Source organism: Archocentrus centrarchus, chromosome 11 (assembly GCF_007364275.1).
Source record: "Archocentrus centrarchus isolate MPI-CPG fArcCen1 chromosome 11, fArcCen1, whole genome shotgun sequence".
Lineage (NCBI taxonomy): Eukaryota > Metazoa > Chordata > Actinopteri > Cichliformes > Cichlidae > Archocentrus > Archocentrus centrarchus.
This window is the reverse complement of record NC_044356.1, coordinates 36,351,859-36,370,461: the sequence shown is the minus strand read 5'-3', so window position 1 is coordinate 36,370,461 and position 18,603 is coordinate 36,351,859. Positions and strand designations below refer to the sequence as shown.

The 18,603-nt window shown below is 42.0% G+C and overlaps 1 protein-coding gene across 4 annotated transcripts in view; it reads left to right on the top strand.

Moving 5' to 3' along the window:
- Positions 1 to 1,605: 1,605 nt before the first annotated feature.
- Positions 1,606 to 18,603, top strand: part of col11a2 (collagen, type XI, alpha 2) — a 91,470-nt gene continuing 74,472 nt past the window's right edge. For 3 of the 4 annotated variants that reach the window (XM_030740550.1, XM_030740549.1, XM_030740548.1), the window contains exon 1: positions 9,387 to 9,872. In XM_030740550.1, the coding sequence (XP_030596410.1) occupies positions 9,755 to 9,872 (118 nt within the window). In that variant the 5' untranslated portion in view covers positions 9,387 to 9,754. Of the gene's footprint in view, positions 2,357 to 9,386; positions 9,873 to 18,603 lie in introns of those variants that run through there. The other variant, XM_030740547.1, reaches the window with a different exon arrangement.

Below are 18,603 nucleotides of genomic sequence, written 5' to 3'. Positions count from 1 at the left end.
ATCTGGGACACCTTGGGCAGGAGAGAACTATTGACCTTCTCCGTAGCCGATTCTTTTGGCCAAAGATGTCAATGGAGGTGGAAGAGTATATCAGGAACTGTGGAGAGTGTGTTGCTCATAAGACCCCTCCACAGAAAGCTGCTCCATTGCACCAGATTGTCAGCCATGGGCCAATGGATCTAGTGTGCATGGACTTCCTTTCCATGGAGCCTGACTCCAAGGGCATAGCTAATGTCTTGGTAGTCACAGATCATTTTACAAGGTATGCTCAGGCTTTCCCAACTAAAAGCCAGAAGGCCCAAGTAGTGGCTAAGACCCTGATGGAGAAATATTTTGTTCATTATGGGCTGCCATCAAGGATCCATTCTGATCAAGGGAGGGATTTTGAGAGCAGACTGATCCAGGAACTACTGCATCTGATGGGGATACGCAAGTCACGGACTACTCCCTATCACCCGCAAGGAGACCCGCAGCCAGAAAGGTTTAATAGAACGCTGATCTCTATGCTTAGCACGCTGGGTCGTGAGAAGAAACATAGCTGGAGCCAGCATGTTCCTTACTTGGTCCATGCGTACAATTGCACAAAGTGTGACGCTACAGGGTACTCACCCTACCATCTAATGTTTGGTAGGGAGGCAAGACTTCCTGTTGATCTGTGTTTTAAAACATCCCCAGATGGCCTAGAGGATGCATGCCACACCCGATATGTCACTAAGCTGAAAGAAGATCTGAAACAAGCCTACAAGTTAGCCTCGGAGGCTTCAGACAAAAGGCACCAGAGAAACAAACGGTTGTATGACCAGCGAGTTACCTTTCAGTCCCTCGAGATTGGTGACAGAGTTCTACTCCGAAACTTGGGTCTGAGAGGAAAGCATAAGCTGGGAAGCAAGTGGAGTACTGAACCTTATGTTGTCACGGGAAAGCTGCCCAACCTACCTGTGTTCAAGATCAAACGGGAGGATGGAAAGCCAGGGACAAAGACTATCCATAGGGACCACCTTCTACCTATTGGACAGTTTGTGAGAATGCCACTCACCAAACAGATTGAGGATCCACCTGCCAGGCCCAGGACCAGAGCATTCACTCAAAAGAAAAACCAAAGAGACCAAAGTCCAGAGACTCCAGAGTTACAGGAGTTCTCTGACTCGTCTTCTGATGTGGAGTATTTTGTCACGCACCGGGCTATGCCAAAAGACCTTGCCCGTAGAGTGTTGAATACTGCCAGGTCAGTTGACATAGATGATGAATCTGATCCAGAGCACGACGCTGACTCAGAGTATGATAATGACACGAGAGTTGAACCTGTTGATGGACAAGACTCGGATATAAACAATGATGGTCACAACTCTGATCCTGAACTAGAGGATGAAAGGGGTAAGGGGTGTGAAAGAGGAAAAGTTCCAGAACATGTCAGTGAGAATGAATTGGAGTCTGGAGAAGAATCTGTAGTTGAGGTCCGGGAAGAGAGACTGAGAACCAGAGCTGAACCCAGACCAAAAAGAACTATTAAGCCTACCATTAGACTCACCTATGATGAGCCTGGTAGATCCAGTGACAAGCCCTTGACCATAGTCCACAGGGGAATTGTTATTAAAATAGGACCACCCTAGAGGTACTAGGTGTTGTGCCCTTAGGACTCCTTAGTTTGGTGTCTGGTGAGGACACACAGACATTTCAAAAGGGGGAGGGTGTAACCCTGTTAAAATCTGTTCATGTAATGTATGCGGAAATAAATAAGTTCATAGTTCGTAAATGGTATTTGTTACAAATTCGTTAAACAGCAAATGAGGTTTGACGTTTAAAATTGTTTAAGAAAGAAAAAGACAAAAGTTGTATATTTTATTTCTGTAACCTTTTGTGAGGGAAGTGATCACATCTCCGGTGAATGGACAGGAAATGAGGTGAGAGGAAAACGTGAGGGATACGTGGTGGAGAGAGCAAGAGAAAAGTGAGAGAGAGAGACGAGCGAAAGAGATGCAGGTGTACACTGCGGACTGTTAAGCCAGCTTTTATCATCGTTCAGTGAAAGTGCTCGACAAGGACTCTTTTCCAAAACCTGAATGGTGGTGAAGTTGGTGAGTTTGAGTGGAAAACTCAACCGAGGACTGACGTTAGCCGAGTGAGCTGCTAATACAGTGGCTAATGCTTTCGCCTGTGCCATGCTAAGAAGCTAGCAACCCGCGAACTCAATTAGCAGAGCCTGTGTGAAGCTGTGAGCGGACGACGAGGACAGAGAGCCGACGGAGCCGGTCAGCGCTGTGTGTGAGGACTGTGCCTGCATCGTCTGCTGCGTGTTTCCCCTCGTCTTCCAGGCGAATCGCCTCTTCTCATCTTCTTCTCCTGCGTCCTTGACTGTGTGAGTGATTAACTCCATCAGCAAAAGGTACCGCTTTTTATTTTGCCCTTGAGGTGAAACGGCCATTTGTTTAAGGCTACAGCGTTCCCGAGCAGCGTTCAGGCCTGCAACGATTGGACTGGAGTATCATATTATTTTGTTTTATTGCCGGCTGTAGGTTAATTATTGGGGCCCATAGGGGATATTTAAGTTTGACGTTTTTATTGAATGTTGAATGCATTTATTGGTTCAAAAGAAACTGAACAGAATATGTAAATAATTCCTTCTATTTTGCTAAGTAAATGTTCTATATATTTTTCAATTAATTGGTGTGTTTATTGACTGTTCTGATATTATAAGTGTATTAGTCAATGCAGGGTTTAAAGGGACATTTATTTAAATTTCGTAGAGAAACCCCAGGTTCTGTGAATACTTAAAAGAACTCAGGTTAGCCACCTCTCGTTATAGCTGTACGCACTAGAGAGGCGCTACACTTTGAAATTGAATGCTCCCAATTCACTGCAGATTTTCTTAAACTGTTTTAATGACCTTAAGAATTAGTTAAACATGAATTTTCTTCATCTTAATGAAAGCAAAACAGAGATTGTTATGTTCAGTTGTACTGAACAGTTCAAGGACTCTGCAGCCTCTCTTGGACATCTCGGGTTATGCATCCATAAATCTGTTCAAAATCTTGGTGTGATCATTGACAACTCCTTTAACTTTGATAGGCAGATTAGTTCTGTGGTGAAAACTATTTTTGTCAAGTTGAGATTGTCGGCTAAAGTGAAGCGTTATCTTTCTTATAATGACTTTGAAAGAGTCATACATACTCTTATCATGTCAAGACTGGGTTATTGTAATTCTTTGTATGTAGGATTACCACAGTCATTTCTTCGTCGGCTTCAACTGGTCCAAAATGCTGCTGCTTGACTTTTAACAGTGACGAGAAAACGTGAGCATTTTAGCTTCACTTCGCTGGCTTTCTGTCAATTTTAAGATTTTATAGATTTTTTTAAAGATTTTAAACGGGCTGGCCCCTCTGTATTTGTGTGATCTTATTCATGTCCACACTCCTGTCAGAGCATTGATGTCTGCCAATCGGATGATGCTAAAAATTCCTAAGTCTAGACTCAAGAATAGAGGTGACCGAGCTTTTTCAGTCATTGTGCCGAGCCTCTGGAATGCACTACCGTTCCATATTAGAACTGCTCGGACTGTTTCTACATTTAAGTCATTGCTCAAGACCCACTTCTTCTCTCTGGCTTTTAATTCAAGCTAATCTTGACATTTTGTGTTTATTAAGTTATTATATTTTGTTTGGATCTTTGTTTGTTTGTTGTTTTTCTTTTATGTATGGCCTTTTATTATTTGGTTGCCTGTAAAGCACTTTGGTCCACTCAGGTTGTTTAAATGTGCTATATGAATAAATTTGACAGTGACACACTGACAAGGTGTTACAGCTGGTAACAACCAAAGACACATTATATTGATCCGTGTAAATAAATTTAATAATGTCTTTTATTTCCTGCTGTTTTCCCTGTTTTCATGTTTCCTCCAGTTTGCTCTTCAGATCCAAACATCACCTACAGAGGGTCCCAGTAGCTTTGCTGCCCTTAGTTAGTCTTTGGTTTGGATGTCAGAGTATGGTACCTGGTGTTCAGTAGCTGAATGATAATAAAAACTGCCTATTTTTCCAAATTAACATATTAGATCATGTTTGTTTCAGTTCATCATTCATCACACGCTGTAGTCGTGGTCTTACTAAAATGCTTAAGGTCAAAATTTGTGACCCTTCACTTCAAAGGAGACATGTTTTAGATCTGTGTTTATTGCTTCAACATTAAACCGACTCAGTTATCACTGGGTGTAAATTTTCTTGAAATCCTGTGCATGTGAGAATAGAAACCTGTGTTCTTAAGAAAAGAAAACTGGCAACAAACAAAGGGTGACAGACAAGAACACCACTTTGTCTACTTTCTTTGTTTTTAACCATGACTGCAACAAAACCCTCAGCTTGAATGCTTTAGGTTAAGTGGATAAAATTTGTATGTACAGTTTAAAGCAAACACATACCACAGATGTCTCTGGGGCTGTCTCTTTTTACGGCCGTGGCATCTGCTTTCAGAGCCCAAGGAAGCCAGAAACAAACAGTGTGTCCTCAAAAACACTCGACCCAGTGTGTAGAAGGCCAAAATAAAACCCAGAGCTGCCACAGTGAGGGAGCGTTTCCTGGACTTTCTGATTTAGTACAAACACCCTCACAGAGAGAAGAACAGCTCAGTAAATCTGTAAGCACTGTAAGCTATACTAAGGTAAACAATAAACTCTGTGTTTATGGTATTTATACTATCTTTGAAAGCATTAAATGTATTAATATTTGGTGTGCAACTCTCAATTTTCTGTTTTTTGTTTGTTTGTTTGTTTGTTTGTTTGTTTGATTTACAGCTGTTTGGTTTTTCTTCCTCATCTGTGAACCTGAAATGCTATATTTTCCTCTTGGTTTTCATATAATTATATTTAGGTACAAAAGTGCCCGAGCCCATTTTCCTTCTGATTCTTGATGGATAATTGATGGATGCAGTGGCCTTATTGATGGTTTTCACAGAGTGCTCACAGAATGGCCGGCCCTTCTCATCATAGCTCCCCCCTGTAGTTTCTTATGAGAGGGCAGTGCACTTCATTACTGCTGTAGAGAAGCTCAGCCATGGCCACTGTACTGGAAGCAGGTCTAAAATTTAGTATCTACTCAGAGTTTTTCCTACACTGAAGTAGTTTGGTGCCTCCAAGAGATGTTTGAGCCTGAGCCAAAGGAAAATCATCAGAACTGTAATAAAAAAAAAAATCACTATTTTCTGTTCATTTACTCAGATGTGATAAATATTACCAGATAGTGAGAACAGGGAGGTTTCTGTCAGATAAGGTAGTTTTTTTTGTATTTACTGGCTGATAGAGTTTAAGCTCTTAGCCACGCCTCAATGGTTTATTCTGAGCCAGGGAAAGCTACCAGCACACATCTCCAAACAAAGATGAAGTCATGTCAGAGCTCCTGATTGCAAAATAAATAAAACTAAAAAGCCCCACTCTACATTACATGAAGCAGAGTGGGACCTTTCTGTAGCACTGCAACCAGTGCTGCAGATCAGCCACCAATGGCAGGACCCATCCTAGGAGCTTTTGTGCTGCAGTGTTAGCTGTCACTGGGGAATATATAATGGTGATGACCATAAATTTACAATCTTAATACCAGCATAAAGTGTTTTATGGTTGTCTTTAAAAAGTGCAGATCTACAGACACTTAAACAACACCAAATTTCAGATCAAAATTTAACCATACTGCAAATACGTCAACTTGATTCATGTTGATCCAAACTTTTTCTAACTCATTTAGGTGAGACAGGTTGGAGTAACACATGCTTCAAACTGCATTCTTGAAGCAATGTAATGGTAAAGTCACATGATATCAACATTATGATGAAGGCTCACTGCTCTCTATGTAAATCATCTCAGTGTGACTTGTGAGATGTTTTAAGGCATGTTTGACAGCTACAAACATTTTGAGGATGATGTTTGGCCTTCTGTAAATTCTCAGTAAAAATAAGTAATATGTAACATACTTATTTTACTCTTAATGTAACAACCAAAGGTCCATATTTTATGTTTTTAAATGTGATATAATTTGTAGTTGCAGTTGTTGGGATGACCACACTGTAATATGATGTTAGGCCAGCTGCTGTCAGAGAAGAGCAGTGAGTGGACCTGCAATGAAGTGAGTTGGATCAGCCGAACCAAAGAGAGGCATGAAGTCGACCATCAGTTTTTCACCTTGGAGAAAAGTTCATGGGTGGGGGGGCTGGGGGTCAGTGTTGCTGCTGCAATGACACAAATGTTTTGTTTTTGATGTATACTTACAGCAAGTTTATGTTTAGTCTGCAGTCACAGTCCACTTCTTACCTGCGCTGTAAGAAATGTCTCAGCCTCACTTTACTGACACAATTATTATACAGTTTCAGCCAAAATGCTCATGTTGCATTTAATATATTTTAGCAAAAATTCTGGGGGGAGGGGGAAGAGGTGTGCACAGCATTTGGCTCCAGTTTAGGAAGTGGAGTCTGAAAACATTTGAACAAAGGCTTCTGATATGTATGGAAGCTTGTTTACGCCATTAAAAAATAAATAAAATAAATCGCCATCTGTAATAACTCAAAATTTCAAGTTACTATGTCAAAATTTTGAGAAAACAACTTGAAATTTCAAATTGATAAGTCAAAATTTCAAGTTACATATCTCAGATTTTCACACTAATAACTCAAAATTTTGAGTTACATATCTCAAATTTTTGCCTTAATAACTCAAAATTTCGACTTAGCACTGCCAATCAGGAAGCTCAGTGATCCTTACATCATTTCCTTGTTAACCAGAAGCAGGAAGCTGAAGGTATCAGCTGTCCAACAGATCATCATGAAAACACTGATTTCTTATGCAGCTGTTTTTTGAATTTTGAACGTAAGTCAAAAAGATGCTGAGAATTTGTTCACATTTGCTAGAAACTGCTAGCTCACAAATACTGTCGCTACCCCATTTTGAGTGCTTAGCCGGTAGCATCTGCTTCCAGATAACAATGAAATGAGTTTTTAACACAAAAATTTGAGATATGTATCTCGAAATTTTGAGAAAACAACTTTCGAGTTATGGGTGGCAATTTTTTTTTTTTCAGCGGCGGAAACAAGCTTCCATATATCCACAGATATGTGCCTGAAGAAGATTTTATGACATGAGAGTTTCCTCAGATCTGAAGCATACTTAAATTATCACTTCTCTGTAATAAGACTCTTTTTTCTACTTTAATATTAGCAGAACTACAAAAGAAAACTGCAACATTATGGTAATGGAAAATGTGTTTTGGTTACGTTAGGTTACACTCCCTTTGTCTTTGTGTATTTTCTTATTGCCACCAGGCCCTTTGTGCGTGCCCGCGGGGGGGGTATCTGGGATTCAGCAGAGAATGCAGACCCACCCTCCTTCCCCTCAGAGAATCACACACAAACGGGGGAAAGAAATGAAAGGTAGTGAGTGGTATGAGATAATTATGGTTTATTGCTGTTTTCTGGATGTCTGCATTTAAAGAAAGTGACTCACCCTGAGCTGCAGCATTTACAGCTGAGCACACAGGCAGCTTTCAAATGTACATACAAGATGCTGTTCAGCATTTAGGACATGCAGGGATTTGAAAGTAATGTCTGTTTGATATTTCTGCTTAAGACGGTTTAAAGTTCATGTTTGTTAAAATATCAAAGCCCTGCAAAAGAATTACGAACCTCTGCCGTGAATAAATTGGGTGTCAGTATTTAAATTTATTACATTAGGCTTTTACTTTGAAATGTGACTCATGCACTTTACACACAGCAGCATAGGACATCATCAACACCCGTTAGATGCTGTAAAATATAATCCAGTCACTGCAGCTCATAATGTTTAGCTGCTGTTGACTCATCTCTGGTTGTTTTAGAGAGCACGCTCTGGTTTTGTTGGAAAAGACTTCATTATATTGTAAGGCAGCATCCTTTAGCCACTAAAAATGTGCAGGTTATTTTCTTCTTTTCATCATATTATCAGTCAATCCTATAAAAGACCAAAAACAAATACTGCCTGTGTAGTTTTTTTTTTCCCTGCCACTGAGCTTCACTGCAGTCCAAGAACACTAAAACACATTTATGACTGATCATTGCAGAGTGACAAAAATCAGGTCGCTGCAGTTTGTTTGGGGTCAGGTCTGCCTTCACTGTCCTGCTGTTAATCTGTTAATGAGTGTTAATCTGGTTCATGTTTACAGAAATCTGCCATTTTGGCCTTTTAAAAAACAAAAAAACAAAGACTGTTGGTTAGCTGTTTTTAAATGTTTGTGTCTTCACAAAGAACAAATTTTATTGGGTTGTTTGCTGCAGACAGCAAGGCGAGAAATTACAAAACACTAACTTATGCATTGTTCATTTTGGTACAGTGATGACTGTAAAAACATCCTAAAGCCCCATCAGCCTTTTCCACAGCTAAGATCAGAACCTTCTATTTCCTGATGTGCATTAGATTCTAGGACTGTCCAGTAAAAAAGGAGCAGCTCTCACAGAAGAGTGTGTGCTTCTTGAGCTTGAATCCTGAGTCTGAGGAAGAAACAGGGATACCCCTCATGGTATGATCACCTGCAAGTACAGGGCAAGCAGATAAAGGTGGGCTCCTGGCTTACTAAAGTTTGGATGGGAAAGATTCTTCTCTATCACACCAACCCTCTCCAGGTCCTCCTTCATTACATCCATGCATCTTCTCTGTGGTCTTCTTCATTTCATCCTGGCTGGAAGCTCTATTGTTGTTGTCCTCTGTCCAGTATATCCTCTCTCCCTCCTCTGTGTATGCCCAAACCATCTCAGCCTCTCTAACTTTGTCTCCAAACTTTTTTTTTTTTCAAAATGTCAGTTTGATAAAGTTCTCCACACAATAATTCAAAATCATATTCACGTCTTCTTTCATAAGGTGTGTTTCATCTCTGCCCACCCGCACTATACACCTGCTAAACAAGGCCACGTGGGGCCGACCAATCAGAACAAGAGGAGAACTCCAAGGATTCAGCAGAAGGGGCGCGGCTAATGGCGCGGACAGAGGCCTGATTGGCTGATTGATTCAATGTTCATTCAGCTGCTCTGCACGGCAGCTCGCGGTGCTGCTGTCTCATCCACAGTTTACCTGCTCGCCCCATAAAGCCAGCCTTCACCTGTCACAGGTACAGACGCAGAAAGCAGGAGGTGGCAGAGATGGACAGAAATACTGTGGCTGCTCATCTCAGTGATTTTGGTTGTCGAGAGGAAATCAAGACGAACGCAAAAAAGGTTTTATTGACCTTCACGAACCCAATAACTCTCAGTTAAAAGTGTGTCTCCAGACTCCGTACACGTGTTTCTACGTGCACCCTGCGCGCTATTACGCACGCCCTCTCCCTCCCTCTCCACCTTTCGCATTCACTCTCTCTCCACACACACGCACACACAACCGTTCTCACTCTTCGTGGGTGAAAGTAAAGAAGGAGAGAGGGAAAGAGAGAAGGGAGAGAGAGCGTGATTCCAGGTCTCTCTCTGCTGTTCTCTCCACTTTGGGTACCCAATCTGACTCAATGGGTTTCGGTGCTAGGGGGTTAAACTTGAAATAAAGTACATTTATTCACCCGAACTCATTTTAGTGTTTAGGTTTGGTGCATTCATATAGGGAACTCATTTAGGAAGTTCTCCGGGGGAAAGGTAAAGACGTCTCCAGAGACGTGCCTTTTTGTCTGTTTCCTCACAGAAGGGCTCCTCTCGTCGGCTGGCTTTCTGTGAGAGGATAACTTCCCCCATATCCCACAGCTGAACCAGGCCGGGGAACTACTGCAACACTATGGATATTGGAGCTTGTCCCTTCAGGAAGAAACGGAGACCATGGCACATGGACCTCTCTTCCTTCGCCTTGGTAACTCTGGCGCTCGCCGTGTGCCAAACTTCTGTGGTTCGGGCAGGTGAGACAGATTCTCCTGTTATCGTTGCTGAGCTGGTTTGTGATCTTTAAATAACACTTATAATATTGTTACCTGTTCATCTGTCTCAAACTCCATCCATGTGAATAAACTGCGGGCTTAATAAATCCATATTCCATTAAAGGACGTTTGCGCACCTGACGTACTTCTTTACTTCTTCCCAGAAAACTGAGGCCAGCAGACCCCCATCAGTGGGCCCCGCGGTATCCAAATATCTAAATCTGTTTTTTACTTGTTGCATGCAAATTTTCGGTCTTTAGGCATTTATATTTTGAGGACTTAAAGGCATATTCCCAACATTTTCTCTTTGCTTCATAAGGGCCTGCGTGTGTCTGAATCATAGTGACGACTAAATGTCAATATGTAACAGACATTACTGGGAAATTTTGAATAGGTGATGCAGGTGATGTCCCATAATGAATCTAGGAAACATGTTTTTTAAAATATTCTTGGGCACCAAAAACGATGATAACCGCGTTTTTGTTGTTTGTGGCTCTTCTTGTCTGCATTCATTTAAAACTTTATCTGCACATTAATGACTTTTATACACTATAGAAATAATAACGCATACTAATAAGCTGTTGCTTTCACATTCATGTAGAATCTCTCTGTGCGTTCAGCCTGCTAACAGCTGGCATCTTATTTTCCGACTCATGCAGATATTTTTTCCCACTTTGCCTCTTTGTGGTTCACTTTTCTGAATTTAGCTCTTGACCCTGTTATCAAGATTTCTGAACAGTTCATTGTGGTGCGCACTTCTGTGCTCCCTTACCCGGAGGGGGGTGGGGGTGGACTCAGTAGTTTTTGGGGAGGTTTGTAGAATAAAGCAATTGATTTGTTGGATTTCTGTATTTTAAATAGATGTCGGACTCTTTGCATACTGGGCTACCAGCTGGAACTGTGCGAGGTTACCTGGGTGTTTACCGGCCCAGCCTGTGAACCAGTGCATCCATCACTGCCTCCGGTTGACCAAAGAGGAGGGATTGGGTTTCAATAAACCAAAATGATTTTTTTTTCCAGTGTTAAAAAGCAGGATGGATTCCCAGGATTATTTTTAGTTTCAGATTTTAAACTGTTCACTTAGCTCTTTGTTTCTTTTAAGGAATGATCCGTTATTTGCTGTTCTTTGACGGACCGATGAAGTTATTTCTAACAGAATCCATTGATGCGCTTAAAAACTCCGGATCCGTTCAGATAACTGAGTGAATTTGATGTTTTTGACATGGAAAGAAAAGTGCAGATTTAAAGAGTGGAAAACATAAAAAAAAAGATAGTTCTGATTTTAGAGCAAGCTGTGAGATTTAATTTATTGGTGAAGTCTACTTTAGGCAGAAACGGTTTACACGAGGACAGTTGAGCTCTTTATTCTTGTGTTGCACAGCTCGGCAGCTGAGTTGCTGCAGCTTATGGACCAGGGGGGCTTTTGTGGTTTAACTTGCCCTCCTCCGGTGTATTCCTTGGCCGCGTTTCCAATTTCAGATTGTGAGAGGCGATTGCACCTTCCAGTCGTCTCCCGTGTGTATTTTGGAGGCAGAAACCTGAGATATTTTGTTTTTGATGAATAGGTTGTTATGCGGCGGAGCACGCCGGTCGCAGGGTTCGATGGTGAAAGCGTTTACTGTCTGCGCGTCTGTGTGCGCTTTGTACACTTCTGTTTGTGTATATGCGTCTGTAAGCTATGGATGTTTGTGCCCAGCTTAAGGTGTGGATATGTATGCCTCATCTACATGAATGTGCCTCTGTGTGCAGCACCAGGGCCCGATATAAGCGCGCTTATAGACGAAATCAAAGTTCTTTAATCAGCTGCTCTGCGATAGTGTCAGAGTGACGCAAATAAAGCACTCACGCTGCCTCTCCGGGCTGTCCTTTGTACGCACGCGTAGGGTCCCTGTGCGCACACCGGCCCAGCGCACGGACTGCGCACGCGGTGCGTCTGCACGCGCGTTCCTGTGTGCATAGTGCGGTTCCGCAGCAGATGTGAGAATAAACTGTAACAGCGCCCCACCCAGGCGGCAAAATGCCGATTCAGAGAAAAAAATGTCCGAATCTCAGAATGGGGACAGAAGCATCACCCAGAGAGCAGCAGAGACATGAAAGCGGAGTTTTGTCCAAAGAAGCAGAAATTCAGAGGGCAATATTTTCTTGACATGGATGTTCCTCAACCTCATTTCAAAGGCGACCGCTCCTCAAAGGGCAGTCTGTCTCACTCGGGTTAAACATAACTGTGCTCTCTCTCCTCTCTCACTGTTGCTGAATAGAGCTTCTATATGTGGTGGTGGAGCGGGGGTGGGGGTGGGTGGCAGCTCTTTCTTGTGATTGCATGGAAGTGTGTGGCATTTCAGCCTTCTGCTGGCCACACCTGACTCACTTTAGCAGCTTTAGCCCTGTCCCCTTCCCCCCAGGCCCCTGATACAATGCTTCTCTCCATCTTTGTGTTTGTGTGTCTGTTTTACTTTTTGCACACAGATTTTTTTCTCATTGTCTGGTTTTGTACCCTTGGCCATCATGAGCCTATCCCCATCAAATATCTGCATTTCACATTCAACAGCCATCATTCACACATCATACACTGAGGTAAAGAGTTATGTGTAATCACTATAAGGAGAAACCTTGGATATTTGATTTAGTCTTTTTGTAACGCACCAACTTTCAGCTGACTGTGAGACTTTGTTCCCCGAGCTGAGCCTTCCAGGCAGCTCTTACTCTCACTCTGATTCCACCACCTATGATGAACAAATCTCCACCAGTGCTCTGATCTAAACGTAACCATGAGTAATGTAAAGTTTCTTTGATGGTGGAACGGGAGAACATGTTGCCTGAAATGTAAAGTTCAGGGCAAACACTGCCCACCTTCTTAATAAATGAACACCCGGCAGTTTAAAAGCCTTAACAACAATTTATAGCCTGACCACTGACACAGATATGGCTGCACTGGAACTTACTGTGCAACATTTCCTTTAACACTTCTCTGTGTGTCCTGATCCTGAATCAGAGCCACTACTCAGGATTGTCCTGACTCTGATGGATAAGTTGTTGAGTAGTGGCACGCTGACCTACCCTCTCGTCTAGACCTATAAGGCCCAGACTCCGGGTGTAAGATTAAAGCACACATGTGTCAAAGTTGAATTATGCTTAAACACTTCTCAGGCCTCATTTCTAACCCATGACACCCCCTCAGACTATGAAAGGCTTTCTCAGACAGAACCACATTAGCACGGCAGACTGAAGAGAGCAGAAGGTAGCTGTTCCCTCAGTTTTATAGGTGATGATTTTGTGGTCTGTGTGTGGGGATAGTCACTCTTGGAAGACATTCTGTTTTAGCAGGAGATGTTCAAGAACGATGTGACAGTGTGCCAATTTTATAATGACAGGTTGTGTATAGGCTATTCCTAGTCACTGTTATTTGGCTGCTTCAAGGAAGTTAATGTTGGAGGGTATGGAGACCAGCTGTGTGATTTTACATGTAATGTTGATGTACATCTTTTTTCCAGACATCAGTGCAGTCTATGCATTTGAAAATAGTTTTAAATTGTGGCTTTAACCAGTTTTGTTTTTAGACTTCAGTGGAAAATGTTTCTCTGCAGTATGAATGATGACAGGAAAGCTCTTTGAAGGTTTCTGGACCTTTCTTAATTTGGTCCTACTTAATTCCTTCTCTAAACCTGTTTGTCTTCATTAAGCTCCCAGGTGGAGTGGACTTTATCACAGCATGTAATGTGTGGAAGGCGGGGAAAGTCAGATTTGAATCTTAATACCAGAATAACAACAGGCCAGTGTTTTTCAAATGTACGGCAGTGTCTTCAGATTTTATCCTCTTCTAGTGCTGAGTGCTTAGAACCTGAGGAATATCCCTGCAGGAAATTTATAGGTAAAACCACAACACAGCTTCACCACCATCCAAAGTTCTCATGTATTCCCCCTGCATTGCTGTTTACCCACCACCTCCTCACATGTGTTTTTGCAGCTAAATTATAGCACAGAATGGATGGTGTGTGTTTCTGTGGGGATTTCCAAACTGAAAATATGTAACTGTAATCTGTAATGATGATTATTATATAACGCTGCCAACTGCTCCTATTCCTCTCTTTACTATGAGTCAGACTTATCACCTCTTAGGCCAGACTGCCAATGTCGTTATTACTGAAAATGTTCAATTTAATGTGAGCACATTGTGTATACTGTGTTTGTTTAAAACATCCATTCATTTTCTTCTACTTATCCCTTTCAGGACAAGGGGGGCGGTCGAGCCTATTCCAGCTGTCATAGGGCGAGAGAAAGGGTGCACCCATATAGGTCACCAGCCTGTCGCAAGGCTAAGCATTTAATTCAATTCAATTCAATTCAATTTTATTTATGATACCAAATCACAACAAACAGTCGCCTCAAGGCGCTTTGTATTGTGGGTAAAGACCCTACAATAATACAGAGAAAACCCAACAGTCAAAACGACCCCCTATGAGCAGCACTTGGTGACAGTGGGAAGGAAAAACTCCCTTTAACAGGAAGAAACCTCCATCAGAACCAGGCTCAGGGAGGGGGGGTCATCTGCTGAGAGGGGAGAGACAGAGATTAATAATAACTAATGATTAAATGCAGAGTCGAGACATTTAGACTGTGGGTATAATTTTGGTCTTCATCTTTAGAGTTCTTAAATCTGCAATAAAAACCTTTTAAGTTTTTCTCCAAAATCTTCAGTAAATCTTGGTGTTAGCATTATGGGTTATGTGCAGTAGCTCAGACAGTTTAAGAAGCTCTTTGTGTAAAAATGATCCAGTTTAGATGTGTGAAACATCTTCAGCTTTTATCTGGAGAAAATTATGTGAATCCACGTAAACTGGCACTCGTGCTCGTTTTTCTTTCTTTTTCTGTAACATAGTTCCTGTAGAAGTGAAGGTTGCACTGTCAGGATGTGTGAAGCACAGCCAGAGCTGAAGCTTCTCATTCAGACACAGGAACACCAACAGTCTTCAGACTGCTTTCTAATGTGTGCCTTTGCACACTGTCTCCATGTGACAGTCTGTTACAGGCAAGCCCTCGTGACTGGCTGCTGCTCGGGGCCTTCTGGTCCCGGGTGAGCCTTGTGGTGTCAGCAGCCACCCTCAGATCCAAACTGAGACTGTGGCCTCCAGCTCTGAAACCACACGAGACTCTGCATGATACACGCTGGCATCATCAGCGCAGCACACACAGACGGGCACAGACCACATAATGGTACACAGGGAGCTGCCATACAGTAAATGCTGGCACTGCCCTGCACTTATAGACTCCAGGATTCATTAGTACAGATACTCAAAAATTAGAGGCAGGTATTAATAGACAAAAACAAAGGATGTGATGTTTTGTTTGCTTTTTCAAAGGAATGAATGTCCTTACAGTGTGGGGTTAAAACTCACTGAGCTATAAATGACCATCAAAGATCACAGGACAAGCACAAGAAAGCAAAAGAGACACCTTTGAAGATGAGATCAAGTTTAGCAGAAATATAAAGACATTTAAAGTTGTTGAGGCTTCTCTTATTTCCTGTTATATACATATTGTTACAGCAGTGGATGCTTTAAACACTGAAGTACCAGCATGAGATCAATAAGGATTATTTTGAAATGTTAATCATGTAAAGCCAATCTAGGAGAGTCTGAGACTAACAAAGAGCTGGAAACAAGCACAGCAAATGTTTCACTAATATGGAGGCAGAGCTGTTAAATTCAACCTATGTGTGTGTGTCTGTGTGTGTGTGTGTATGTCTGGGTGTCTGTGTGTGTGTGTTTTAATGCGTGGTCAGTATTGTTCTTTGTGTCCGGCAGCGTTGTAGTTGTGTAAAGATGAGGGGCCATTGTGTCAGGTGGAGTGTGTGTTTGGTATCTGGCACAGCTGTAGCAGAAAAGCAAAGTGCATCCATGTAACACACAAGCAGATACAAGTACACAGACACTCAGACACACACACACAGACAGACACACAAACAGTTACAGAAAGGATCTTAGGCACAAAGCAGAGGAAATCACATAACTTAGTGATCCTGATTTCAACACATAAACATAGATTTAATCAAATCTATCACCCATAATTTTCACTTTGTTTTGATTAATCTGTCTAGAGCAGGGGTTCCCAAAGTGTGGGCTGCAGCCCCTGGTGGGCCACAAAGGTACTGCACGGGGACCGCAGAACTTTCAGAAATTCAGTTTTTTGGTTTGTTTTTTTAAACCTTTATTTTACCAGTTAAAACATTTGAGAACCAGTTCTCATTTACAAACATGGCATTACTCACAAGTATGCACTCCAATCTCATTGTACATTCTGTATAATGACAATAAAGGCATTCTATTCTATTCTAGTTACATATTTACATAAATGTATTTATTTATACCATTGGATTTTTTTTGTTTCCTGTTCAGTCACTGAACCTGTTGGTTAGAAGTGACTCTGGTTCATAAGAACAAGCGCTGCTTATCTCACACTCCAGTGAATGTGTCTGTTTGCACTGAGTGTTTACATGTAAACGTGTGTGTGTGTGTGTGTGTGTGTGTGTGTGTGTGTGTGTGTGTGTGTGTGTGTGTGTGTGTGTGTGTGTGTGACAGCATGTGGCCCCAGCCCTTCAGCAGGCTTTGACTGCACTCATGTCACAGTTAATTAAGTCTCTATCGGCGCCATCTAGTGGTGGGTGCAGCAGCTTTTGCAGTTTCAGCTGCAGAAGTGATTTTCCGGTGTGAGCCACCCTGAGTATCACACATGTTTTCTATCACAGTGGGAGCAGCTTGTGGTCTGCTTGTTTGGGTAGTTGTGTCTCAGAGTGTAACAGCGACAGGACTGCTTCAGTCACATAAACCTGCTCCAAAATACTTCTGCTCGGTGCTGCAGAGGGTCATTACACACTGAATACTGTTATTCCACATTATTCCATATCATTCCGCATCAGCTTTAGTTCAGATTTATTAATTACAGGATTAATCACATGACCGAGGGATCATTTGATGTTCATTAAAACTGAGTCTGATTAAGGGTAGAGGGTCTGGTCTTTCTAAAATGTATTGTGGGTTCTACTTTAAACTTTAACACTGTTTCAAATGATTAATTCTGTGTCCAGTAGTTACAATTTTATTCAGTCAAGCTCTCTGCTGCTAAAATAAATGAACAAAATTAAACTGAAAGATTTCAAAGAAGTGAAAGTGCACAGAAAATATGCAAACTCTCCCTCAAACAATATTTGAACACCTACAGAAGTAAAATCACCAGTTTTATACATTTTAGCACTGTAATAATCATTTGTTCTGAGGAAAATGGTCTTCTTTGGGCTTCAGGGTGTCAGTAGGTGTAACTGTACAGGTTACTGTGTGTGCCCTCATGTGGCTGGGAGCCCTGTTTCCTGCCTTAATGACAGCAGTGTAATTAGCCTCACATTTACATCAGAAGGCTGCAGCCATCTGTTAGTATTTATGGTAAAAATGAGCAGGAAGATGATGAAGAAGAAGGAGAGTTTGTGCCCTCGGCTGCCTGTTTTCCTTGTATAGGTGCACTTTTCCCTGCTGGGCTGTGTGCCTCTGTGGCCCAGTGTGTTATTTTTTTGGGTGTGTTTTGTTTTTTGTGATTGTGGTCCTTCAGGCAGGAAGGGCCTGTCTACAGATGTGAGCTGGACACAGAGTCGGGAACAGAGCACCACATTGTACTGGGAGTACTGGGAGAGCTCAGGCTGCAATCTGATCCAGTATCCTCCCATCATAGAACCACGCTGTCTGCTGACACACGCACACACACACACACACACAGACACACACACACACACACACACACACACACACACACACACACACACACACACACACACACACACACACACCCCAGAACCTCTTCTCTCATCATTCTGCTTCATGCACAGATCTGCAAACATCTTAAAAATTATGCAAATAAATAGAGCAGTCTCCTCCAGGTCCTGGAAAGTTTTTGAACTTTGGAAACTCCATTGAAAGCCAGGGGAAGCATGGAGCCCAGTTTCTTTGTATAAGGATTCAGTTGAGTATTACTCCTTCCCTCTTATTATCTTACTGATGAAAACCTGGTGTAGACTGCTGTCTGATGCTTCCACTTCACTACCTGTAACTGTTTTTATGGAGGTCCTTGTTCCTTCATATTTCCTGTGCTGCACATCTGACTTTTTCTCTCTTCCTGCTTCTGTCTCTGTGCTGCAGAGTGATGTTACTGGGTTCTGGTTTAGATACCCAGAGCCAATATTAATGCACCATTTGCTCTGTCTGGATAAATATTACCATCTGTGGGCACTTTTTCATAAACAGCTCTGATAAACTGGGTGTCACCTAAAGATACGCACCTCTGAGGGGATCATTGCAAAGCTCATAAATGGCAGATATACACACTGAATGGCCTCGTATTGCTACGTTTCAGCAGTGTCACAAATGAGCCGCTGACTGTGAAGCTTCATTTGTGACTCCAGGTGTTTGCACCTCTTTACTGAAAATATTTAGCTGTGATGGCCACAGTGGTGATGGGATCTCTCCTGTTATTAGAGTTAGCTCCATGCTGTTACATGGTCCACTGTAACATGCTCAGGGGGATAATTACAAGTTGTCTATAAATAAGATAATATTTAAAGCACATGGAAATGACAGTTTATTAATGTGGCTGCAGGGTGAAAAAGAATCATGTTATAGAAGAGGCAATATGTCTGTGTAGATTCTCAGTCATCCAGGTCATAGTAGTCTCT